At 40.8% G+C, this 25,807-nt stretch overlaps 2 protein-coding genes across 4 annotated transcripts in view; one reads left to right on the top strand and one right to left on the bottom strand.

Moving 5' to 3' along the window:
* Positions 1-4,010: 4,010 nt before the first annotated feature.
* On the top strand, positions 4,011-12,433 carry GMNN (geminin DNA replication inhibitor). 3 transcript variants are annotated; one of them, XR_001920331.2, is made up of 8 exons: positions 4,011-4,051; positions 4,650-4,714; positions 6,391-6,489; positions 6,866-6,998; positions 7,695-7,777; positions 7,851-7,961; positions 9,543-9,804; positions 12,298-12,433. XR_001920331.2 is itself a non-coding variant. In XM_018070153.2 (7 exons), exons 2-7 carry the CDS (start codon positions 4,658-4,660, stop codon positions 9,726-9,728), a joined length of 669 nt encoding a protein of 222 aa, XP_017925642.1. In that variant the 5' UTR covers positions 4,011-4,051; positions 4,650-4,657; the 3' UTR covers positions 9,729-10,012. The 3 variants fall into 3 exon arrangements, 2 of the variants coding, with proteins under 2 accessions (XP_017925642.1, XP_017925643.1); XM_018070153.2 differs by lacking the exon at positions 12,298-12,433 and having other exon boundaries at positions 9,543-10,012; XM_018070154.2 differs by lacking the exon at positions 12,298-12,433 and having other exon boundaries at positions 6,869-6,998; positions 9,543-10,012.
* A 2,331-nt stretch (positions 12,434-14,764) lies between these two features.
* RIPOR2 (RHO family interacting cell polarization regulator 2) overlaps positions 14,765-25,807 on the bottom strand; it is a 68,239-nt gene continuing 57,196 nt past the window's right edge. The window contains exons 16-22 of the mRNA XM_008919647.3: positions 25,357-25,492; positions 24,290-24,451; positions 23,149-23,307; positions 21,900-22,102; positions 20,287-20,370; positions 18,612-18,702; positions 14,765-16,388 (exon numbers count right to left, since the gene is read on the bottom strand). Coding sequence (XP_008917895.3) covers positions 16,288-16,388; positions 18,612-18,702; positions 20,287-20,370; positions 21,900-22,102; positions 23,149-23,307; positions 24,290-24,451; positions 25,357-25,492 — 936 coding nt within the window. The 3' untranslated portion in view covers positions 14,765-16,287. The remainder of the gene's footprint in view (positions 16,389-18,611; positions 18,703-20,286; positions 20,371-21,899; positions 22,103-23,148; positions 23,308-24,289; positions 24,452-25,356; positions 25,493-25,807) is intronic.

The following is a 25,807-nucleotide window of genomic DNA, read 5'->3' on the forward strand; positions in this document are numbered from 1 at the left end:
ATCTGAAACACTATTGGCTCTTTTCACTGTGCTGTGTCACCTTTAACTTATGTTCTCAGTTAGTGGTGTGCAAATGTATTTGTCTTTTTTAGACTGGTTTGTTCTATAAAAAACAAAAATAGTGATGTTCCGAAGTAGGTTTTGTGTTTGTCAGCAGGTGCTTGCAAGAGTAAGGGTAAAATTTGAAACAACTTGTTTTATTTGTTCAGTCTGTAAATAATATTCTATTTACTTGTAGTCAACAGATTTGGAAGTGGTTTTAGATTATTAAATCCTAGCCTTTATAGAGAATTTTTAATTTTTAAATCTTAAAACACTACATAAATGATGTTTTTTTCAAGGTAAATCCGTTGCTGAGTAGGTTAGGACCTAACAGTGTTTAAGGGATGTCTTAGTGACTCACAAGGTTATTAACTAGGGAAAAAAATCACTAGGTGAGATGTAGATATTTCTTTTAACCTTTCACCTCCAGAGCACTAAGGATCAGTATTCACAGGACAATCTTTCATTCTAATACAAGAAAATTGTGTACTCTCTGGATATAATTAAAATGGGTTTGCATTATGAATTGTACCTAGATTGTGCTCTGCATATAATAGTTTCTTTATGCAGAGTTTCATTAGCATGCAGCCATCCATACTGATTAACCTAGTGAAAAGGAGGTAAATCTTTAATTTCTTGTCGGTAACACACTTCTGTACGATGAAACACCCCAGAAACAAGAGGCTAAGGGAGGGGAAGCATGATGCCACGCTGCCATCTACTGTCACCCGGTGGATGGCTGGGAGCCCTTTCATCCCTTAAATAAATATTGAACAGAAGGGCCAAGAGAAACAGCAGCGAGGGACAGTGAGAGCCACAGGCCTTTTTTATTGATTCAGAGAGCCCAAAGCCATCTTCAGACATTCCCCAGACCTTGTTGCAGGGCTTGAACCCAGAGCAGGACTGAGAAGAGACGTTCATGTGTGTCAGAGGCTCAGCACTGCACTGGCTCTCCTGGCCCTCTCCATGGTGGTTTTCTGCATCTCAAAGTTATAGTCGTTGCTTACATGATATTTATGTAATAATTTAACATACACACACAAAAAAAGTTCCGATGTCGTTTAGCTGTCCTTAATGTGGAAGGTAGAAATAAAGAGTCCTTAAGCACCCCAGAGAGAGATCATTATCTGCAGAGTACAATAAAGGCCTTGGCAAAAGTCACAGTGTGACTGTCAAGAAGAAATACAGTTTTGCCAGCACTTGATTCTAATAGCCAAGTCCAGACTCCCTCTGTGCAATGCTTAGGAAGTTTCCACACACTGGCATCTAAGCAAGACAGGACCTGGAGACCGGATAATGCCTTCCCACCTATTCCTATGTTCCCAGGCATGTGAAGTCATCCAAGAAGGCTTTTTTTCCAGTTGTCATTTGCTATAAGCACTGATAACATTTATCAGTAGCAATGGAGTATAAAAGCTTTAAAAAGTACACATTCTCTGCTACCATGAATAATCTAACAAATTGGCTGAGCTCTGTGGGAAACCTCGGGGTATTTGCTTAGGCTCACTTGAAGTGCAAATAGTCATAAGTATTCATGATAGAGAGTTTTATTTTTTATGAAACAAACAAGCTGAAATGCATTATATTGCATTCAATCAAGAAAAATATATTCTGCTAGCATTGGGCTGACAGATTTTTGCATGTAAAAATGCCCTAATCCCTATTTAAATTTAACCTTGGGCCACCAAAATGGGAATTATTACAATAAAGTAACTTTTTTTTTGTGAGATTTTTATATAATTATACTGGTTTCTCACAATTAAGATAATAGGCTGCTAATAATAAACTCTCAGTGTTCTTTTTGAGATGGTGACAGGGTTCTTTACAACCCTTTTGAACTGAAGAAACTGAACTCAGAGACACAGTGGTTCATAAGAGGACATGTTCTTCAGATGGATAAATTGAAGGAGTGACAGCTTTGTAATAAACCTCCAGACTGTATGCCTCCAGCAAGGAACAAATTAAAAGGAAAAACAATCAGAACTGTCACATCAGAACCATATCCCATTACCTTGGCCCTTTCCTATTACCAACATTTCTAAAAACAGTTATTCCATTTCTGAACTGTAAATCCACTGGAAAACTTTCTGTGAATTAAATCCGAATCTTGAAAAGGTATTATTTGAGAAAGTTTCACTTGAAAACATAGTATTTAGAAAAGTTGTATCGCAGCCATAAAATACACACAGTGCATATAAATCTATGCTTGCATCTAATTTAAAAGTTTCATATGATGTTTTATTGCATTTTTATATTTCTGTATAAAAATACATAAAATTTAAAAAAGGAATGTTTTTATGTTGTGTTTATGTACACATTACCTGTATCCAGATTTTTCTGAAAGGAAATTTAATGCTTGTAAGATTTTATGCATATATTTAACTAGAGTTTAGCATATCTGCTAGTATTTTGAAATATGGAAATTTCAAATTTTCTTCCAGAATCCACAAGAATTTAACTAACTTAGGAGCCTGAGCTTTTTTTTAGTACTGTAGCAGAAAAATATTAATTTAGATAGACATTCTGTATGTGTTATTTTCATTTTCTTGATAGAAGACAAAGCTAACTGAGGTGACAGCTTGCTGATGACACTATTGTATTCAAGATAGTAGGAACGAACCTGACGAAAACTGCGGAAGGGCATTATGGAATTGGGTAGCATATGAATAAAGCAATGAAATTCAATGTAGATAAACAAAGAATATATCAAAGCATAAGAAAAAGAATCTTAATTTCACATATCAAATGACTTTGAACCGACCATCACTCAAGAACAGGATCTGAGTTACGGCAGATTTTTCCACAAGAGTGCGGCCCAGTGTTCAGCAGTGTTTAAAAAGGCAAATCAAATGGCATACAGTTCACAAAAGAGCAGGAAGATGGAACAGCTTTCGTGTAAGGGATATGTAAGTAGACCTGGGAGAGAGAACTGGAGGGCAGACTGTGTAATTGTGGCCTAGATAAGGACAGATTGTTTGTTGTCTCTTCCAGTCCAAGGACAGGGGACATTAAGAGCCAATACAGGAATCAGGTTCAAAGAGAAAAAAAAAAAAAAAGGAAGGTGTTCTTCAGACACTGGTTATTTGAGCTCTAGAAGTACTTGCCAAAGGATATTGTGGACAATGCAAATTTAAATGGGTCAATGGGAGACTACACAAGTTTATGAAAGAGAGATCAGCTTTATTTCCTTATTCTTGTTTAAAGATTTCCTAATGCATAATTTTTTATGTTCTGCTTTTCATCTTTCATCGTGCTTAATACATTTTGATAAGTACCATACAGTTTAAATCCAAACAGAAGATTAACAGTGTGGCATGCTAAATAAATACTTCCCTCTGAAATTATCCTAATTTCTAATAGCTCCATCGTATTGCTTGGGAAAAATGTTGATAGCTGCTCTACGAGACCTTGATCACAAGGAAAGTCCTAACTCTACAAATGTTTACTCAGGAGTTAGCAAAAGATACTATTAACATAAATAAAAGATAAATGTGCAAATACTTGCAGGAACATTAGTGTCAAGTGGCCTCTAACAAAGTTAACGGCATACTTCAGGCATAATTAATAAAAGCTGTAGCCTGTATCATGTATAAAATTATTACTGTGTATCAGGCATGGCGGCTTAACACTCTTAAATTTTCTTCCCCGGTTTTGCAGATTGTGCTGTGTTTAGATTGTGATGACAATAAAGCGGAGAGGTGATTAAATTTGCTTTGGTACAACTTCTTTATTAAAAAAACAAACAAAGAGAAAACAACCCAACGAAAATCCAAAAGACCACGAACTGCTCAGCGCTCCCCCTCACAACCCTCACCGCCCTCAGCCCCCGCCACGGCCCGCGGGGCGGGGCTCCGCCGGCGGAGCGGGGGGGGAGCGTGGCCCGTGATTGGCTCGGAAAGCGGCCGGCGGCTCACGTGACCGCGGCGCTCCTTATAGGGGAGGGCCGGGCGCGCGAAGAGTGCTGGTGGTGGGAGCGCGCGCTTGGGCGTCTGTGCGGGAGCGGCCGCCGGTGAGCGGGATGGACGGAGCGAGGGAGGGAAATGGCGGTGGTGGGCGCTGGGATCGGGATCGGGAGACGAGTGGGAGGGAGGGACAGGGCTCTCCGTCTTGCTTGAGCCGCGGGGGCGGGGGGAGCGGGCGCTCGGGCTTTCACGGCCGCATTTGGGTGTTGGCGCGCTCCTGCCTGGCTGCTCCCATTGGCCGCGGCGGCGCGCGCGGAGGGAGGGGTGGTGCGCGCCCCGCTGGCGGGAGCGGGACGGGACGGGACGGGGGGGCAGGGATGTCTCGTGTGTCCCCCATGTCCCCACTCCCGGTCGTTTTGGGTGTGCGGCTGGGCCTGCCCCCGCCAACCCTGCGGGAAGGCCCGTCCGTGAAGGGTCATGCGGCAGCGCCGGTAAGGGCGACGCGGGGCGCTGCCTTCCCAGCTCGTATCTCGGTGAGGAACTCCAGGAGAGGCTCTAGAAGAGCCTCGTCACCACGACTGAGTACTTAATGCTGCCATAAAAGCTGATAAACCGAAATTGTAATGTTCTGTAACTAGTGTCCCCCGAACTTCGGCTGCAGCCGAAAGTTATATTATTTTTTTACCTCTTTTTGTTGTTTTGCAGTTGATCCTATGCATTCCAAAATGAAACAGAAACTGCCTGCAGAAAAATCATCAGGATCTCTGCAGGTATGGGCTTTAAGGCCTTGAAGCTAGTACCTGCTGTCTGATGCAAGCTTTATATCCACCGAAGAAATACAAAGGAATCTGTTGCAATGTGCTTCTACCTGACTTATGTTTAGTTGGCTTGAGTAGCCTCCTGGCCGTTTGTGTGGCTTGGGAACATGCTGTCCTTCTTGGGCATATGTGCTTATGACTACTTTTTTTCCTGTTGCTCAGCAAGTCCTTTTTACTTTGACACTCAGCTTACTGTCTCTCCATGTGATTTTTCCAGGGTTTATTTGGTACTGGCTATGTGCCTTTGCCTTCTGAATTTGTCTGTTTGGTTAGGGGTTGTAGAGTAGGTTCTGTAGTCTGTCCTTTATAGGGATGAACTCACAAAGAGTTAAATCTCTCTTGACTTGAGCATGCTTTAGCTGAAGTATTCAAGCAGGCAGATTGGTTTCTAAAGTCACCCTCCTGAATCGTGGTTACCTTGGAATTGGTGGAAATGCTTATAAGATTTAAGTTTTTGAGGGTTGAGTGATAAGTTACTAAAGTTTGTACCTATTCTTGTGTAAACCTTTTAACGTAGGCCCTAATAAGAATTGTACAAATACAATGTGTAATAGAGGCTAGTAGTCCAGGAGGCATATTGATTGTAATGAAAACCTCTGGTATTAATGAAAATTGCCAATTGATAAGTCTGACTTACACACACAGCAGTCTTGTCCCGTAGCGTCTCTACTGTATAAATTCTTCGGTGTGGCTTTTTGCACTTTCAATGGGTTAACTCCAGAATTGGTCAATAACTTCTTGGCAGAGTGTACTTAACTAACCTTCAATAGCAGCGAGTGGTGTCTGACACACAGTGTGATTCTTGTTCCCACAGCAGTTAATGTTTGTCCTTGAGTTGAACAGTAGGATAATTGGTGGCAGAAACTACCGTGGGAAAGGCGAGCTTGTGTCATACGAAGTGCGGTGTGAATCGTAACTTTCTCACGCTGGTGTGGCATTGTGTTCTGGCTATTCTTGCTTGGTTGTCTGCCATTGTTTGCTATCCCATGGTGGCAGTGTAACCAACCCAGTCAGAAAACCTTAATGCAGGAAAGAAGTATTTATGCATGATAGGAGGGGTGATAATCATACGGTTTAGACAAAGCAATAGTCTGGATCAAAGCAGGGAAACTTTTGATCCATTTTAATGGATAATCAAAGTAACACAGCTATTTAAGTGAGCACCACTTGATGGTGTGTTCTCGGGTAACAAAATCAGTTACTGCCTGAAGTGATGTGTGTAACTTCACCACCTAAACATGCAACTGCAGTCACTTTTTTCTCTGTCTCCAAAAGACTAATGCTGCTGCTCTCAAATGCAAGTTTCAGAGTTTTAGCTGAAGTTCAACACTGTAACTGACCTTCAAATATAGTCAGAATATTTCTGCTGTAAGACCTGTTCAAGTTCTGTTATGAAGGGTGTTTTCTAAGAGGCAGGGACTGAGCATTGCTTCATGAGATTAAGATCTCTCTCTGCTACAAATAACTAGATCCCCTTATTTACAAAAACATTAACATAGACCAGAGTGTCATATCTTTGTCTTGAAAAGAATACCCATGGGTTATCATAATGGAAGCATGAGTAATTCCTAATTTTCAGTTTATATAAAGAGGAATGGCAACTGTCTGAACCATATTTGTCTTTTTAGAAATACCTCACAGATACCACATGCACTGCTTCCCCAAGACGGACTCTTAAAATGATTCAGCCTTCAGCAGCAGGTAGCCTGGTTGGCAGATATAATGAGGTATGAACTAAAAGATAATCTGTAGATGTGTAATTATTTTGACCCATGGTGAAATGCTTTTGAGCTTTTAGCTGAAAAATATCTGAAAAAGTGTAATCTGCTAACTAGTGTGGCACAGCTTAAGCTTTCTATTATTTTAGTAATAAATTATATTAAAAACTAGCAACTTCCCAGTACTTTGGGAAAATTTCTGAGGCATTTGTTTTGTTAAATCTATCGATATCAAGGAGCATGTTGGTAAACTAGACCTATAACGTGAAGAAAGCAGGACTTGTAGAGACTTATTTGCAGTCATGATTGAGCAGACTTAGAAGTTTGTATTTCCATAGAAGCTGAAATGTTGCTCTGAAGCTAAACCTGCCTGTGTTTTATACAGAAGAAATCTTCAGTCAAAAGGAAACTCTGGAATAACAAGTTTGCCTCAAAGGCTTGTAATGCTGAGGTGTCTGTGGACAAGGAGCAAGAAAATGAGGATGGTGTCATTCAAGCTGTAGATCTCATGATGAAAGGTATGTAGATCTCATGATGAAAGGTATGTAGTAACTTCTGAAATGTTTTCTTGCACTTTAAGTGCTATGCTGCTGTTGGAGTACAATTGAAACAATTTCTTTGTCATTTAGATAAGAGCTTTTTGGCTTTTTGTAATGCCTAGCAGGAATTGATAATACTTATCCTCTGTAGTATAATAAAGTTAAGATATCTAATATTTGAGTTTATGGCAACTAGTAGCTAAGAACCATTGTGTGCAGCAGTATTAAGAAGTCTTGTAGTTTGTTACCTTGGCTGGGCTATAAGCTTTCAAGTGACTAATAATTAAGTTGAAATGAAGGCCTGTTCTGGCACAGTGTGCTGTGTGTGCAGTTTCTCAGAACCATTATGCCCAGCATGGACAGCAACTTGGGAATAAGACTTCTGTCTCCCACAAAGTACACAGTAAGACCAACATTTGCAAATCTTGCAGAGCCTGCTACCATGCTTGAGGCAGCTTTGTGAAGGCACTGTCTGTATAGCCATTAATGCAGTGTAGCATCTATTTCCTGTAAGGTTATGTAATTAGTTGTAGTTTTACAGCTAAGATCTGAAAATGCTATATGGAGTGAGTTCTTAGTATCACAGCTCATAGGATACTTGTGTGTGTTAGATATTGTCAGGTGTTCTCAAGAATTTCAGTCTTAGCACAGACTTACTGTAGCCTATAACTTCAGGAAGTCCTTCACCTCAGTATTGGAAAGAAGTGGCTGAAGAAAGGAGGAAGGCTCTGTATGAAGTGCTTCAAGAAAATGAAAAGGTAGCTTCTGAAAGATAACTACTTCACTACTGGCTATTGTCTTCCTCTTCTAACATTTTGTTATTTGAACCAGTTGCACAAAGAAATCGAACAGAAGGATGGTGAAATTGCCCGCCTAAAAGAAGAAAATGAAGAACTCATGTCTCTTGCTGAACATGTGCATTACATGACCAGTGTGATTGAGGTACTTAAAGCAATTTTCAGTTAATGTTGTAGAATGAAAAAGTGAAAGACCAGCAAAGGTTTTTGTAATGAATCATGACTTCTGTTTTGTGTGCTCTTGTGACTCTTCATTTTAAAATGCTGCCTGACCTGTTTCTTGCAGGATTGCTCTAATTCTAGAGTCATAAAGCTCCTTCTAGGGGATGAGTTTTTCCCACTTTAGAACCTACAGGAGTAATGGCAAAGTACTAAGATTGATGCTTTCTGAAGGGGGGATTCAATCTACTTTTAACAGCATTTGCATATTGGAGATGGTGACAAGGGAAGGAAGGGTTCATCTTCACTTTTTTGAGATGACTTAAATATGCTTATATATATATATATATATATAAGATATACTTAGTAGGTTGTATGAGACTGCTGGCTAAATGAAGTGCCTGTATGTACTGTATCCTTTAAGGAACTGAACTTGAAACAGGAACACCAAGTAGAGCAGTGAGAGGGAGAAAGGAACACTATGTTCTTTAAAGTCAAGGTTTCACTGAGGCATTGCCAGTTTTATGGCCCAAAAAAGGCTATGCATAAAGTCTGTAAGGTTCTTAAATGTGTAAATCTCGAGTTCCCTCTGAGAATTCCTTGGGAATAGGTAGTTGTGTCACTAATTCCATGGCTCCTCTATCAGGAATGGATTCTCTGTAACAGCCTCTGAAGCTGTAATAAATACATAGATAACTTGAACATCAAGGTTCCATGGCTATCAGCTAGCTTATTTTTGCAGGGTTGCAGCTCTCAACTGGGATGTAAAGCTAGGCAAATATTTTGATTCTCTGATGGCTAGACTGGGGAGGTGGAAACAAAATGAAATATTATTGAAAGCAACTTGATTAATCAAGAAGTAAACTTCGTCAAATTAATTTGCAATTAATGCAGTTATTTAGATCAGCCTTGAAAGACTGCTTATTTGCTACACTTGAAAATTTTTTTCTATTCAGGGAGTACTGCTTTTTAGTGATAAACCTATGGGCTGAAATTACATTACTTGAAAACTTGAACTAATGTAATTAGAAACATCTGTACAGTTCTTCAACAGCTAAGTTCACTTCTGAGCTTCAAAAACAGCCTGTAAAAGTCCAGTTTATCTTCCTTAGATCAGGTTGGGTGAAGAACTTTTAGTTTGAAGTGCTACAAACTGCTGAGTCTTATAGTTCATCTAGTCTTAATGTAGCTTCATTATCCCTGATTAAAAATTATGGAGTTAATTGGTTGTACAGTAATTTTTTCTGCAATTAAACCTATATGGTACTATAATAAATATTTAACTTGGGAAGCAGCTTCCCATATTTTAAGTTGCCTAAGGTAACCCATCCTACTGAAGAACCTAAGAAAAACTTAACAGTCAACAAAGCAAATGTGGTCTGCAAGTTAGAGGTAGTAATTTGAGTTGAAATTGTATGAAGATTTTTGTAAGTGACGAGTGTTTTTAATTATATCAACAACCTCCAAATGAAAATGATTAGCTTGCTTAATTCAGTATGCAGAGTCTTATTTCACTGGTTATTAAGTAGAAAAAGTATTAAGTTCACTGTCCTCTGTTTCTTTGTAGAGGCTAACTGGTCAAGGACCTGAGAATCTTGAGACACTGGAGAATCTGACTCTGGAGGAATCCAGACGAAAAAATGAAGAGCATAACTGTGGAGATGAGGAAGGGCTGTCACAAGTATCATCTGGCTTAGGGGAGAATAGATCAGATCTTGCTTCAAAGGAAGCAAACCATTTGCAACTGGAATGACAGCCTTTAAATAGGCTTATGTATGTGGCTTTTAATTGCAGACTTCCTCTTAAAAGGATATACTACACCTTCTCAGGTATAGACACTCTTGTGGAAGTGTTACAGGTGTTGGTATTTTTAACTGGCATTATGTGGCAGTGGGAGTATCTGGATGCTGCATGGAAAACTTACTACAGGCTGCACCTAGTTACTTGTATGAAATGCACATACTGTGAATTTCAACTGTTGTGTAAATACCTTATCTGACATAATTCATGAACATTGATAAATAAATCTTTGCCTTACCAAAACAGCCTCTTAATTGAGTGGGGAATGGCCTGTAGTTGGAAACTTTCAAGTTTTTTAGGGAGTGCCTGGGTAGTTTTTAACTCTTTAGATTTGCAGAATTCTGGAGAACAGAGTGACTTTTGGTGGATGGGGGGGAAGCAAAGACTTGTATGCTTTTTTGGTGAGGCTTCAGAAAGACAAGAATGAGTACTAAGAGTCAAAATTTCAAGTTTAGTTAGATTTATGCTTTTCAGGTGTCTTAAATAATTTCCTCTGCCTTTTAAAGGAGTATTTTGCAAGTTGTAGAGATGAGAGCTTAAGTAGAAAGTATTAGACCATCTCTTTTACTAGTACATTCATTGGCTTATAAAGAGAAGGTGAAGTGTTATTGATCACAGTAGCAGCTGTGCTGAAAATTAGGTAGAGACAAAGCAGCCTAAACTTGAGAGCTATGGTGGAAGCAAAGTCAATGCCTGATATTTACCCAGAGATGAGACACCTTATTACCAAGGTAGTTAGGTTCTGAAGAATTTACATGAATAAAAAGCAGTCTTTAAAATCTTGAGCACCTTATCTGGCACCTGCATGGGGTGTGGCTGGAGAGTTGGTTGGATACAAGTTTTCCAATTGCAGTTGTTCTGTAACAAGGTCTTCTAAGGATATGGTGGCCATTGCCATAGCTTAAAGTTGAGTGGCTTTCAGGAGGCAGAGGGAGATCCTGGTTCGTGGAGCTATCTGGCCTTGCCAAAGATGGTTGCTTCAGGGTATGTATGAATGAGTCTTTGGAGCTACCAGATTGGCACCTTTGGGTTCCTTCTGTCCTGCTCCCTGTGGCTGATTGTAACTTAACAGATGTTTTGCAACTGATTTCAGTTGTGACATCCAGGGAATGTCAAAACCATTGTAGGAAGTAATATTCCTTTTTGGCTTCCATTTCACCTCAAGTATGGTAACTAGAAAATGAGGCATCATGTTTTCTTAGGAACTTGGTAAATGAAAGATTGCACCTTCCAGTTTGTGCTCTAGAGGGTGCTTAGATATATTCCTTTCCACCACAGATCAGAAAAGGTGATAAAGGTGTGTCCTTTAACTTGCATTTATGTTTTCTTTAAGAAAAACAACTGAATGCTTGGTAATTGCTTTGTAGGGAACCCTGGGTTATCTCTTCAAGAGAAGTGAATAATACTTGTGAAGTGACTTAGACCTCTCCTGTCTCAGATTCTAAGCAACCTCCTTGACAAAGTAGTTCAACAATAGTAGATAAGGAAACATAAATTTTATCTTGATATAATTGTTTTTATGCAGTTCAATTTAGTTTAGGTTGTTCACAGTTAAGTGTAACTTTTTTCAGAGGTGCCTTTATTTTTAAACATCAGGGATATTGCATTTGCAGAGACTGTAGAAGGGAAGGAAGCACTGTGGCATAACTAGCAGGCCAGGCAGACCAATACAACAGAGACAGCAAGTGCAACTCTTCCACTATCTCACCTCTTGCTCTGTGAATTGCTATAATACAGGTGCTTTTGTTGGAACACAGAACTACCAGAAAACAACTGATCCAGAATTTGTGTGCAGTATGTGTATCTGTCTTATCTTCAGGTTGCTCAAGAAGAACGCTTATTAAGTTTAAATCTTGTGCTTTTTCTGGATTGATTTTATTTAAGTAACAAACAAGACAGTCCCTTGAGAAGCTGGACCCTTACTTCTGTTGTAAGGAATAAATCATGGGAGTTCTTCAAGTAGGCTTATGGATTTATTGCAGCATTTGGTCCACCTGCAATAGAATAACTTCTTACATCAAAAAGGCATGTACCATTCAGTAATACATCCTAGTGCTTCAAACCAAGACTACCAGGGTTTTATTAAATGTAACTTGTTAGCAGAGAGAATAGTTTGCTGTATAAACTCCTGAAAAAAAACCATGCTGCAGGAGAAGGCTAAGCAGGAGAGCCAAACTGTGCCATAGTAATAAACCCCATATGTGTGCTTTGTCTTTGTCACAAACCTTGATGAAACACTGTCTATGCCTATCATATCAGTTACAGTAATGTATGAAAGTGGTGTCAGAAGTTTTATGATACTGCGTTAATTGCTGTTTAAAAATGTTCTAAAAGGGTCAAGTTTTGTTTATTGTTCTAAAAATTCCAGAGTGCTTTTTAAACATGCAAGCAGTAGCATTGTTACATAGTAAGTCTAGGAATTTTGTATTCACGTGTGAAAGGCATGTCAACTGTAAAAATTATACAGAGATTTGTGTGATTAGTTCTCTTACAACTATTTGACATTTTATTTTTATTTGTAGGGAAACTCTCATTTACCACTGCAACATAGCTATGTAACAGGTGAAAATCAACATCACTAAAGACAGATTTCATATCCAGCTGAATTACAGAGAATGTTCTATCTAGCACAATAAAGTTATCAGTTCTAGAACCTAACTGCAGAATGTGATTCTTTCTGAGAGGTCATCATGCTTTTGTACACCAGTGTTTAATCAGCATGCTGACTCCTTTTCATTCCAGAGGATATGGACACAACCTTCTCTTTCATTGAAGTATCCTAAGGCTGCATCTACTACGTCCTAGCACTTCTATAAAATGTGCAAGTCTAAACAGGACAATTTCAGACATGGAAGAGTAAAGTGTGGGGAGATGGGCTGTTTGCAGGTGTCAGATGTTTCAAAAAGGAACAGCTGTGCAAGTACTAGTAGGGGCAAGCAAACCATGGGGTGGGTGGATGGTTTATGTGAGGAAAAATTCATAATTGATTTTGCAAAAATAACAATTTTATTGTAAACACCTATTGTAGTGAAGACATCGTGTGGACAAGTGAATTAGACCACAACTGCTTGGCTGAGCAGCTGAAACTCAGTTGGTGTATGGCACTGGATTGCTTATGTGAGTGCCTGCAGCATTGCTGTGTGTTGCAGCCTCTGCATAAGTAATGAAGTTGGTCATTTTTTTTTTTTTCCCAAGGAAGCATGATGCATATTCATTTACTTTTCCTCAAAGGCCATGTCAGGTTGGTCTCAGAACTGGATTTGAGCAGAAGATGTGCAAATCTGCCAAGGCCATGTGTTTCCTGTGCTCCCACTGTTATTAAGACTATTGTATTGTTACCATCAGCATTTTCTTCAGCAGAAAATGTTTATTGTGTGTTATTTCTCTTTCTATTCTTATCACAAAGTAGTTCAGCAAATGACAATGGTATTCTGAGGAACCTTGGTTTGCTGCTGTTTGTTGATCTGCCAGCAGCTGCCTGTAATGAAATGTGACTGGGCCATGTTCAAGGTCAAACCCTTGGGTGTGAGAGTACCCCTATCATACCCCCAGGGGCACTACAGCCATTTGAAGTGGGGTGCTGCAGATCCTATCCTCAGGATAATTCCATTGCAAATCAGCAAAGCAGGGAGCCATACAGAGTCTGGCAGTTCTACTGACTCCTAATTTTCAGTGCTTAAAGTCAGCATTAATCTGTACAAAATGGGCTGCAGGGATAGGGTCAAGCTATAGAGGATACCTTTTCTGAAGGTATAGCAGGCACAGGAGGAATCTTGCCAAAATCAGTGTGAAACTGTGCAGCCTAACTTATGCTGCTCCTGTAGCTAGAGCAGTATAGAGGTACTATGGGTTTCTATATAATGGGCAAAATGCAGAGAGACAGTGAGAACATAGCAGTGGTAGTGAAAACCACTATAGCTCATGAAAAGCATCAGGTGAGGATAAGCCACCACCAGGTAAGCCCCTTTCCCAAGTGTGCTTCTGGCGAGTTCCCCATCTGTTCCATCTGCACTGAGCTACTTTGGTACAGGAACGTTTTCCTAACATACTTTTCTTGGGTGGCCCAAACCTTTAAGTTTGTTTGAGTCAACCTGCTGCAGCCCTAAGAAAAAGGTTTGGTAATTACTGCCTGCTGGTTCCTTCTTTGCTAGTAGGTAAGCATCCGTCTTGTGACAATCATCTCTATGCATCTGATTTTTCCTACTCCACAAAGGAGAGCTCTTGCATTAATGTGCTAGGAAAAGGCAGCGTTGTCAGCTCTGTGAGCATAAAAACATACATGTTATGAGACAAATACATGGTTTGTTCCTTTTTATTTGCCTTCAGGTTTTGGAAGTTTTAAGGTCTGTTAACTTTCTGACGGTTGTAATGAATCATGTTAGAAAATGATAGTTTTATTTAGTTTTCTAAAACAGTATTAATCTCAAAGTGAAATTTAGCCCCTATGCATCTGTATCCCAGGTTCAACCTTGTCTTACTAAAATTCCTGTGGATTCCCTTACTGACTTTATTGAGAGCAGGATTTTCTCCTTCCTATCTGGTTCTTAGGAGCTATATCCATGGTTTTTAATAGTCATAACGGTGTAGGATATCAGCTTTAGGCTAATGAACTTCCCTGAGGGTGGCTTTAAACCACAATGAAATGACATATAAACTCCTTTTGGCACGGTACCTCTATATGTGAGCTGCCCCATGCTCTCTGCAGCTTTGACTCTGTGCTCCATACGCAGTTCTGCATTCCCTGAAGTGTGTGCCGTAAACCTCGATGTTTGTAAGAGGAAAAGGAACGTCTTCTGTCAGAGGAGAGTCTGTCTTCACAAAAGGGAAGAGTAATCAGCAGAAGTTTGGTAATAAACCTCTTCAGCATATTTTCTGCTAGACCCTGTGGAGCCTTTTTTGATAAGTATCTTGAATGCTCTGAACCTAAACTATGAGTGTGACAGTGGAGAGGCTGCTTATGGAAAGAGTGACTATACATATGGACTGATGTGCTTAGTAATTAAAAAATAATCTTTATTATAACTTAAATGTGATAGGAAATATGGTGAGTACAAATGCCACAAAACTAAAAGAAAAAAAATTTAAAAAAAAAAAGCAGAAGTTGATACAAAAAGACATGTTGAAGGGATTCAACTGGTGGGACAAGTGTGATATAAAAACCATAACATGGCTATTTCACCTTCTGCAAAAAGAGTTTATATCGCTCAGTAAACAAGTAAACATTTTGCACTGTACAAAATGTACTTCTTTAATTAAAGGAAGAATATATATATTTATAAATATACAGATATGTACACTTTTGTAACATTCACAGTAAACAAACCAAAACAAAAATGACCCCTGCCTGCCAATGTGTTTGGCTCACAAGGTTTCCTTTTGATGTGAATTGTTTGCAATATTTTCTATGTCGTCTATGCAAATTTGGATACTTCAATTGACATCTAAATAGCATTTCATGCATAATGAACACAGTACAGGAACACTCTTCTGTTAAATTCTATTCACCTCCTCTGTTAACTTAAGGCTTGTAATCAAGAGTTTGAAACACTCACTGCCTTTTATCCTTGCAGTGCAGGGAGGAGAGATGCATTCACTTCTCCCTCTGTTTCTTACTGCCTCCCAGGTCCACTTTAGTTTGTTCTAGTTCTTTATATTGAAATCACTCTATAGAAACTATGATCCACTAATTAGAGTATATGAAATCCAATCCTGCCTGCAATTTACAGGACAAAATGGCTTGGGGAACTCGTGCAATTAGCTGTATTCACTCCTTCTCAGAATAAATAAATGCACTTTACCTTTTCATTTAATTTTTAGAAACCTACATGATTGTTTGGTTCCCCCTCACAAATCTCTGGATTAATGATGGTTTGTTGCTAGAGGGCAAGAGAAAGGGAATAAAAGACCCGTGGAGGCATTTCGAATGAGTCACCAAAGTGACACCTCCCAGGGTTTACATCATGCTGTTTGTGGAGGCAAAACTTGAAGAAACTTGCTCTCTATTTCATTACTGAGACGCAACTGAGAAAGCTGAGCAGCATTTCCTGCCACTGGAGTGTTGCAGGGAACACTCTTGAAGGGGAAGCTGCTTTGCAGTCCTGCTCAGGTGGCCTCTTGGTTGTCCTTGTTAGATACAGTATCGCATGTCTCAGGTTTTCACAACAACTTCAAGGAAGTAAATATAATAGGAGAATATATGAAGATGCCAAATTCTAAAAACCTCGCAGAAGTTTGTTGAGGCTGAATAACTGCAATTACATTATTTGTTATGAATCAGTCAAGAAGGTATTTTTCCTCAGCATCCAACTAACTGTTCCATCATGAGCTGCGATGAGGAGCCAATAGGAACCCTTAAGCTGGATTTTAGATTTTGCTTTTCCTTAAGAAGTCTGTAAATTGCTACGTTTGGAAACACTTTTAGAATACTTCAAAGTTTTCCTCCTGCTCCCCACACTGAAGTGCAGCTCCATCCTACTTTAATGCCTGTTGAATATAAGCAGGTTCTTTTCCATCTAAAAAGCTGTGGCAGCTTCAGTTCCACGGCGGCTTCCAACTTTAACAAATTCCCTGGGAAATTTGTCCAGCTGTTCATATGCCAGTCTCCCATCTTCACCTGAATGCAAAATGTTAAAGCATAATAATGTATTACTTCATTGCCCTACAGCATTTTAAATACTGAGTTTTCTGCTGTTAGAAAGTAGTGATTTGCCAGTAACTTCTTGCCCTTCTTAAAATTTATCTTGTGGAAAGCAATTTCAGAAATTACTTGGAAAATTAAATATGCCCTGATTGTTCAATTTTTTTTTTATTATTTTGTCATGTAATTTGCTTGGTTGTCTAAAGCAAAACAGCAGCACACGTGGCTTGTATGATTAGAAGACAGTATCTGTACACTTGTCTTCCTGAATGACCTAAGGTACTTGTGTCAACTCAGTTATGATATACTTGAGGCAGATGATATTTAACCACTTCTGCCTTGGACAATTCAAAGCTGTGAGGGACTAAATGTTAATGTTTTAAACATTGTCAAAATTATAAAAAGCCTTTTTGTCAAACGCAAGAAGCCCACTCCCGCCATCCCCACCCTCTGAATATGCCTCCTGACTGGAACTTGGACTGTGACAGGAAACTTGAGATAAGACTATTGTCTAATTATCTCAGGTCTGAAGAAAAATAAACAAGGCTCATCAGGTGGTGGAGGAGAAGGGGTTTGGGTGTGTGATGGCAAAATCTCTCCACACTAAACACAGTAAACTGCCCACCCCACCACCAGAAAGACCACATACACACAGGACATTCATGTGAGAGGCAGCTGAGAAGGGTCATAACCATCAGAGACCCTCAAAGCACTCCCCAGACTCATTCCTGGGGCCTTCTACCACCAGAGGACTGCAGGTGACCCAAGTGAGGCAACAAATCCAGAGCCTGTTGCAAGAGAGTGCAAAGCTTCCCCCCACCAGGGGAGGTGCCTGGGCATCTCCTGAACGTATATTAATCCATTGGACACTATGCTTTGCAGGACCCTCACCACTAAGAAGACTAGAAGTAGACCCACGAGAAGCCACCTGGTTCACAGAGTGGTGATACATTTTCTATTTTAATCTCTCACTTTCTTTCTCCCCTCCCCCCCCTTCTTTTTATCTATTTCTTTCTATCTCTCTCTGCCTCACATCTACTATTAAATAAAATCCATACTATTGGCTTTGGCATATGGTCTCATTTGCACCTTAGTTCAGGCAGAGGCATTTCTAGTAACATTATTTACTGGATCATAACAAAAGTTTATCCACTTTTTACTTCCTGGCACTTTAAAGAAGTGAGTCTATCCTCATCTTTACTTATATACTGCTGAAAAAGAGGAAACAGTATATTTGCTAAATGTTTGTATCTCTCAAATCCTTTTCTTTTAGGTACTGTCATCTATACGCATCTTCATGAAGATAGCATTGAGTCTTGTTGAATTAGCCATTAGGAACCAAAATGGTCTCTATATGTTGTCTAAAAGAATGACAGATAAATCTCTCAGAGATTTCAAACGAAGTGTCCCTGGGTCAGTTGTTTTATAACCTGAGCAATAACATGCCCAACAGCAGAGTGAATTCCTGCTGAACTGGTGAATGAAAGAGAGTATATTTGAGTTTGCATAACTAAAATCACACATGGATGCACCCCCCATGGAATAGAAATTCATGCCTAGCCTAAAGGCCAGAAAAATACAATTTTTCTGTGCCACCGAGGTACTGGTGCCCTGAAACTGTGCAGCCACACTTGCAGTCACATACTGCTAATACAGCTAAAGTACAGGTAAATGAACAGGGTGTTCTGTAGTCTCAAAGACAAATGAGGGTCAGCGCAAGGTGCTGGAGATACTCTGTGAAGGAGGACTTGCAGACTGTCCAAACAAACATATAAAAATAATTTAATGAACAATTCACAGTGCTAATGGCACATGAGAGTATGACTATGGCAATACAGGGGTGATAGGGACGGTATCCCCAAAAGAAGGGTGTATAAGACACAGCAGGCAGTGTGCTGGTCTTGACTCCTCAAGGCTGTTATGTTTTCAAATTCATTATCAATTTTTTTCTGTTTCTCAACTTCTCCTTTGCTAGTCTTCCTTTTCTACTTCCGCCTCCAGACTCACACAATTCAATTTCTGGTTTTTGCTTTGTTTTCAAAATGAATGATTTTTAAGAATTTATATTTTCTTACCTGTTCGAGTCTCTGTGTAAAGTTTTGTTTCAATTTAGACTATCACATTTGCATAACTCAGGTGTCTTACATGTTGCTCTGTTAAAAAATGAAATTAAATACTGCTCCAAACCAGGCAACTCACCAAGGGAGAGCAGGGTTTCAGACGCCACTTTTCTGATCTCTTCATTGTCAGACTGGCAGAGCGTGACCAGCATTTTAATGCTCTCAGTAGCCTGGAAAGTGCAAAAAGAACCACATTAGCACCACACAGTACACTCCAGTTTTTTTTCACAGCCTTGCATGGAAATAATAACCATCCTCTGCATTGCCCTTCCTACTCCATGGGAAGGGGGCCTTGGTGGAGACACAAGTAATGGGGTTTCCATAAGGGGAAGCATGTGGAGAAGGCATATTTTCTGCTGTCAATGTGGAGCCTTTCTAATTTTCCTTCCCTGACCAGCTCTGTTCTGCAGCTTCTGACTGTGGGATGGGTGATGGGCTTTGGGCCAAGGCCATAAAACTGCCAAGGCAAGGATGTAGCAAGGAGACAAAGAGGAGACAGGGATCTAGGGAATGAGTTTCACATAGAACATGTCAAACCTGGTAGGTCTGAGAAGGCTGCTTTTGGCATCCCAGCTGTCTACAGGGACATGTTGGCTGGCCAGCCCAGTCACTTCAGTGCAGGCTCCTCACCAACACCTGCGCTCACCAACATTTCCACACTTTTGCCTTGCCTTTGCTATTTTGGGTAGAAAGCAAGGAATAATCCTGTTCTCTGCTACAAAAATGTCAGGTCTTTAGGGAGAGCGGCTGTCATAGTGTCTCTGGCAGGCTATTTAATACAACAAGAAGAGAGATGAGTGAAAGAAAGGGCAAATGATGATACTTCCCCTCAGCAGCTTTTTTTCCACGGCAGTTGCCATTCTCACTGTTCAAGACACATCAGAGCCACACTGCTCAAGTTAAAAAGTGTCTAGCTCCAGTTCCCACCACCACTGATTTCTATTCTCGACTTTTCCTGAGTGGTCAAAAACCCCACTGCAACCTGCATGCAGCAAATGTGTAATGTGCCTCACCACTGCCTCTCAGGGATGCCTGTCAGCATCTCATTTAAGGGAAAAGTTTTTTCATATATTTAAACAATACCGGATTAGGTATTGGATGGCACCAGTTGTGACTGGGATGAAGTTACATTTTGGAGCTGTCTTCTCCAGGGGACAGATTAGAGGGAGAAATACTCAGTCCACAGTGGGTCTGTCTCATGGAACCCATTTTTTTGCCCCAGTGTCCCGTACCAGTCAGGCGTAGGTGGCTGCTGTTTCCTATGGCTCTATACAGCCAAAACAGAAGTGCATTTTAGGTGGGAGTGCAAAGATAGTACCAGATGCTAGTTGAAGCTGTAGTGCCAGTTATTTGTCATAAAACAAGCTGTGACCTGTCTCTCTCTTCTGCTATTGCAATACACATGCTTTATAATTTTATCCTGGGAAAGGACGTTTTTTGTCCTTCTCAGTCAGTACTCTATGGATGAATATTTTTTTCTCTGTGGTGTGGAACTAAGTCTCCTCAAGTCAATATGAGAGGGAGGAAAAGGTGGTATGTGAAAGATAAATTCGGCCATTGTCACAGAGCCCAGGTCTTTGTGCAACGAAGCTTCTAAACCAGTCCCAAAGAGCATGGTATCTGAGAAATGCAGCAATGCAAACCACAAACACTACTGCTGCTGTCATTGCAATTTCTATTTTGATGTTTGTACCTATCAAATGTCCTTTCTTTAAAGTAAAGCCAAGTGCCACAGTGAATTCCTTGTCTCTTACCTTGAGGTATCTTAGAGCCAAGCAAGCCGCTTTCTGCAGCTGGAGGTTGGGCTGGGTTAGTGCTTCACAGTAATAAATCAAGGCCTGAAAGCAGATAAAGGAGAATACCGATGAGAATGTCTGTGCCTCTGTGGAGCAGAAGGATGGAGCATGGAGGTATTCTTACCCTACTAAAAGGTGAACAATTGCAGCCTGCCTCCCTGACAGTGAGTATGTGGGATGGAGGGGGACAGTCCCTGCTACAGTTAACAGGGCAGGATAACTCCCTCCAGCAGATTCAGGCCAGGCCAGTAGTCATAGCTTAGTAGTCTCAGGCCAGCTTTTGGTGAGGAAAAGTTCATGTTAAAGTGAGATGCTCAATCTGTCACTCTTGAAGGCCTTTCACCATACATCGCCAAAGAGCTTTACATGGGCCTAGGAGTCTAAAAATCTCAAGAGATGACTGTTGAGATGGTCTCTCTGACATAGGGATAGTAATGAACAGGTGCGGATGTACCCCAGGGAGCCTTAAAATAATGATTACAAGTTTAACATGAGCTGCTAGACCAGTGTACTGCTTAGCCCCAAAAATTAGTAGGTACTGCTGAGCAGCAAATCTCAGTGGCAGTCGGCTGTGCAGTGAACTCATCTGCAGCATAAAGCTGCACAATACCCTCATAGAAGGCATGCTGTGGTCCTTCCTGCAGGCAGTGAACCAGGTATCAGCTACCCATACCATTTCCAGGAGGTGGTTATATTTTCCCTGAGATGCTGCCTCCATGAAGCTGGGGATGGAGAAGGCTGGTATGAGATACTAAGAGGCTGCAAAAATGGAAGATGAAGAGGGAGGGCAGGCAAAGAGGGGACTAGATTGACAGAGCAAAGCAGAAGTAAAAAGTGAGCTCCTTTTTCTCCTCCTTCTACCTTCCTTCTAGTCTTCCTCTTCTACTCTTCTACTCCTTCTACTCTTTCTCTTCCAACTGCATTTTCTTTCGCTCTTTCCTGACAGAGAACAAGAAGGATAGTAGGGAAAGATCTGCCATGAAGGGGCAGAAGCCAACTCTTAATTTCTTCTTACTCCTCTTCTCTCTTCTATCTAATTTCTGTGTTTAACCTGGCCCTGCTTGTTATTTTTGGTACCTGTGGTAGACTCAAATCTTAGATCTCACAGCTGAGCTGCGTTTGCCCAAGGCAATCCAGCCCCTCCAGAAATGGTGGTAAGTCCCACAGATGGCAGCCTCCTTCGGGAGAAAAAATAAAAATCTGAGACCTATGTCTTTGCATGTTGATGATGCTGGAAACTGTTACCTTGAAGCCTTGGACTGAAGCCAAGTCTGAGACAGGGCAGCAGAAATGCTGAAGTGAGGAAGATAGCTGGAGAGCACAGCACTCAGTAAGTATTTGCGGTTTTGGTTAGTACCTGTTTAGTGTAATGACAGGCAGAAGCAGACTGGCATAAAGACAGAAACAGACCTGCATATTTGCAGAAAAATTAGAGAGGATATCCCTCTGGATCAGTTTAAATCAAGTTCGGAGCAGTTATTTTATATGCATAGATATTTGAGACACACAGGTAGGAAAAAAGTCATGATGATACAGGTCTCTCATGCAACAGGAGATTTTCTGCCACTTACCTTCTCCCTGAAATGCCTATTTTCTGCAGTTGCTGTCAGAAGTGATGCCACAGCCTCGCTGACTTCATTTTTATTTTCATTGAGAAGTAAAGCCAAGGCTCTCAAAACTTCCTGCTGTGGTGGAAGGTTATTGGAGTTTATTTTGGACACATTTTGCTGCAGTTTTCCATCTTTCACTGACTGCAGTACCTGAACCACAGACGCTAGAAGTGCAAGAGAAAGGTCCTTGTTACTTTATCCTCTCAGTATTTTTGATTGCTCCTTTTCTCACTAGCAATCCTCAATTTACACTATACACACAGAAGACATGAAAAAAATCCCCATCTGATCAACTGTAACATTGCAGTGTGTCCGCATAGGGAATTGTCTGGGCTTTAAGTTGGGCTGGTTTCTCAGATGATCAGAGGAGGAGGAGATGAATAGATGAGCTCTGTGGGACAGTGCAGCACTTACATCTACCCAGAGCTAAGAGTCTGCCTATCAAATCTTCACTACTTTCTGCTGGAAGATGTAAATTCTCCCTATAACAAGTGAAACTTAATATCCTTGTCAGTGTATTGACTTCCAGAGCATGTTCGTGGGAGCTTTTCCTAGGCATATTGATGTCTGCCACCAAGAGCCAGGGCTAATGTGTTTCAGAGGTGGGCTGAAATACCTTGTTCCTTCCATGTTTTTGAGTAAAAGCTCTACAGTATGCCCAAATAAAAAGGAAAGCTAGGCAAGGTTCCTCAAACTCCCTCTTAAAAAGAGAAGAAAACTTGGCTTGCTAGGGGCTTCAGTCTAGCATACTTTGTGGAGTGTCTGCTTCTCTCTTTAGCTCTTGGTGGCAGAGCCTGCAAAACTCTGAGGTGCTATGATCCCCTGGCTCCTGAGAATTGCTCAGCACTTCAGAAGGTGTCTCCATAACAGATGGTGAAAGACCAAACCATCACGCAAGCTGTGGGCACAGAAAACTTCCCAGACCACCACTATCAACCGTTTCCTAAAAATCAATGCTTTCAACATAGTTTTTTTCCCATTTGAATATGGAAATAGAAACGACTGAGGCTCTATCTGCATCAGCTCCTTTCCCTTGACACGTACAACCATTCAGGTGCATTCACACTTAGTAGCCAGGGCACTTCTTGGTGCCTGTGTGCCTTTTCCTCCTCCTTTTGTAAAATCAGTCTCAGAGCTGAACTGCTTTGTGTCGCGCTCAGAAGTACACGGATGTACTTCCCAATTAGCCAGCAGAATTTATATACCCTACCTTCTTTTGCAAGCTGTAGTAAATAGCTTCCAAGGTCATTAACACTGTGGCAGGCAAAATAGTTGTAATACTGAAAGACGGTAATGATCTCGGAGGACATGCTGGAGTAGAGGACAGGTTCCGTCCGGTCCAGGATCTGAGACACTAGGATCCTGAAGACTGCAGGCAGCCATGGACAAAGGGTCAGGTTAGTAGGAGCAAAATGCCACAGTACACTTCAAAGCCAGAAAGAAAGAACTGTATCTGCAAATCCAGATACTTCCCAATGTTTCTAACCACAGCTGTGGTTAGGTGAGAAGCTAGGCAGACCTTCTCCCTGTCTAGGTTTCATAACCAGAGGATATCTTATAACCTCTGCAGTTTATGGATGGCTAGTGCAGCTTTCTATCCAATTCATACAACATCATTTCTACCCAAATGATATCCTGAATCACTAAATACCTACCCACATGCACCGCCAGTTACATCTCTGCAATGCCACTGAGGTAGGGAGATGTGCACAGAGATAGGATTTGGCTTTGCTGGTTTTTTTGTTCCTACGTGAGCATATGGCATACAGAAAGCAAGTCTGAGGCACTGTCTGTGAGAGCTGGAGCATGGAGCAGGAAGGAGAACACTGTCTTGGGTAAGTATCTGCAATGCAGGTGCCCACACCCAAGCAGGTCAGCCTATATCCCCGCTCTGTCCCAAGGACAGCTAGTCAGTATAGCTGGAGTTTGAGATGTAGCACTTCCCACTCCAGACAGAAACCTGTGCTCAGATAAACTCACTTGAATGTGGATTAATTTCATCCTAGTGCACTGTAATAGGGCATGGACATTATGTATATACAAAAAATTTAAATGTGAGGATTCCTACTTCACTGAATCACTTACAAACCTGTATTTGTGAATAGACTTACTTTCTGACTAAGTCATAAACCTTAAACAGTATTTACTTTTCTGTTTCTGCCTTTTTCTCCTATTATGATCTGATTATTTTGGGCCAAAACTGTTTCAACAGTTTTGAAATGAGATCTTGGAGCTATGCCCCAACAGACCTCCAAGGGGTTGGAAAACAAAACAGTGGAGATTGAATAAAGTCCAGCACACAAGTGTTCCCCTTTTTGGTGAGTGATACAATTTTTTGCAGCAGTTAGTACCTGTTTCTGCAAGTCCTGGACACTCCTCATTCACAGTGGTGGCAAAATTGATATCCAACTGCTTCATCATCTTGTCTGCAGATGTGTGATACACTCCTGAAGGGCCAGTACACTTCATCCAGAAAGCCAGCAGTGACAGTTTCTTGTGGAACTCCGGAATTGCTGAAGGAGAAGACAAAATGAATGATAAAACAAAGTCATGCTGAAAGCATTGACTTCCAGAAGAGAAAAGATGGTAAGAGTGGAGGAAATTTCACCCTAGCCCACTGATGGACAGTTACTGTTTGCTTGGTCAGCCCATGCCATTACCTTCACAGAGCATGACTGTGTGCCCACCTCAGGTTTGTAACACATTTTTTTTCTTTCCCATGGTACATGAGAAAATTTGTTCCTGATCCAGTTCTTGGCACTGATGTCCCATCTTTTTAAATACCACAAAATACTAGGGGAATACTGCAAACGGTCTGCACAAGATTGATCCCTGTTCTAGCATTGCTCTGTGGCCTTGTGTAAATCACTCAATTTTGTCTCAGTTTTCTGATAAAGTAAATACACCCTGTGTATTTACCTACCCTGCCAAAGTGCTCACGAGGGTGAGTAACTATGTGTTTGTCAGACTCTTCCAAGTATTAAAATAGATGCAACAACAAGAAAAATAACTAAATAATTCAACATAGAGATGACTAAAAATGAAAATTTTCAAGGAGTTGCCTCCGATAGTGTAATGCAGATCCTGCCTTTCCTCAGGAAAGGAAGGTGGAGGAATTTGGCTTTTCAGAGGTGGCAACATCCCCACCCCACCAATGACATCTATCCATCCTCTGCATATCAAGCAGGATAAGAAGTCCTTTCTCTTCTCACCTGCTTATTTCCAGACACCAGTGTTGAAGACACATGTAGATGGCACCTGCCTGGCTGTGGTGACTGCTACATCTACTGGTAATCCTGGGTCTGCCCTTCCTAGAGTGGCAGCTCTGCAGCAATGGTGAGCTCTGCACAGCGACTATTTCAGCAGGCATGTGTGCCCAAACTCTTTTCAGAAGGAAATCCCCTAAACTGTCTCTTACCATCAGTAAGAGAGGTGATGTTTCCCAAGTTCTCAGTGCTGATCTCTGCAATATTCTCCATCACGAGGATCTGCCTGGATAGCTTATCCAGGAGGTCTCTTGTCACAAATGGTGTTTTACTGGAGAACACAATTTGCTGGCGAAGACAAATGGGAAGAGAGGAAAATAAGTCATTGAACCAAAAAAAACCCCAGCCTCAGAAGAAAACAAAAAACTCCAAAACACCTGATGTGAAATAGCAAATCCATTGCCTGGAACCATGAGATCTCCTTAACTTTCAAAGTTTTTTGTCTCTGGAATATTTTATGGTCCTGGTTGATACGCATTGTTGCTTATAACTTTAACATCTACATCCAGATCCAGATGCCTGAGTATCCAAGCACCCATTTGCATGAGTAATTTCTGATTTACCCACTCTACAATGCTAAAGAAATCCATCATCAAAAGCCTT

This window comes from Manacus vitellinus, unplaced genomic scaffold (assembly GCF_001715985.3).
Source record: "Manacus vitellinus isolate BGI_N305 unplaced genomic scaffold, ASM171598v3 scaffold_17_pilon, whole genome shotgun sequence".
NCBI classification, from domain to species: domain Eukaryota; kingdom Metazoa; phylum Chordata; class Aves; order Passeriformes; family Pipridae; genus Manacus; species Manacus vitellinus.

Excerpts from the sequence above, each read along its gene's own strand:
- GMNN (XM_018070153.2), top strand. The coding sequence starts at position 4,658 with ATGCATTCCAAAATGAAACAGAAACTGCCTGCAGAAAAATCATCAGGA. Across the intron at positions 4,715-6,390 it reads AATCATCAGGATCTCTGCAG|AAATACCTCACAGATACCAC; the intron begins GTATGGGCTTTA and ends TTGTCTTTTTAG. Across the intron at positions 7,778-7,850 it reads TGCTTCAAGAAAATGAAAAG|TTGCACAAAGAAATCGAACA; the intron begins GTAGCTTCTGAA and ends TATTTGAACCAG.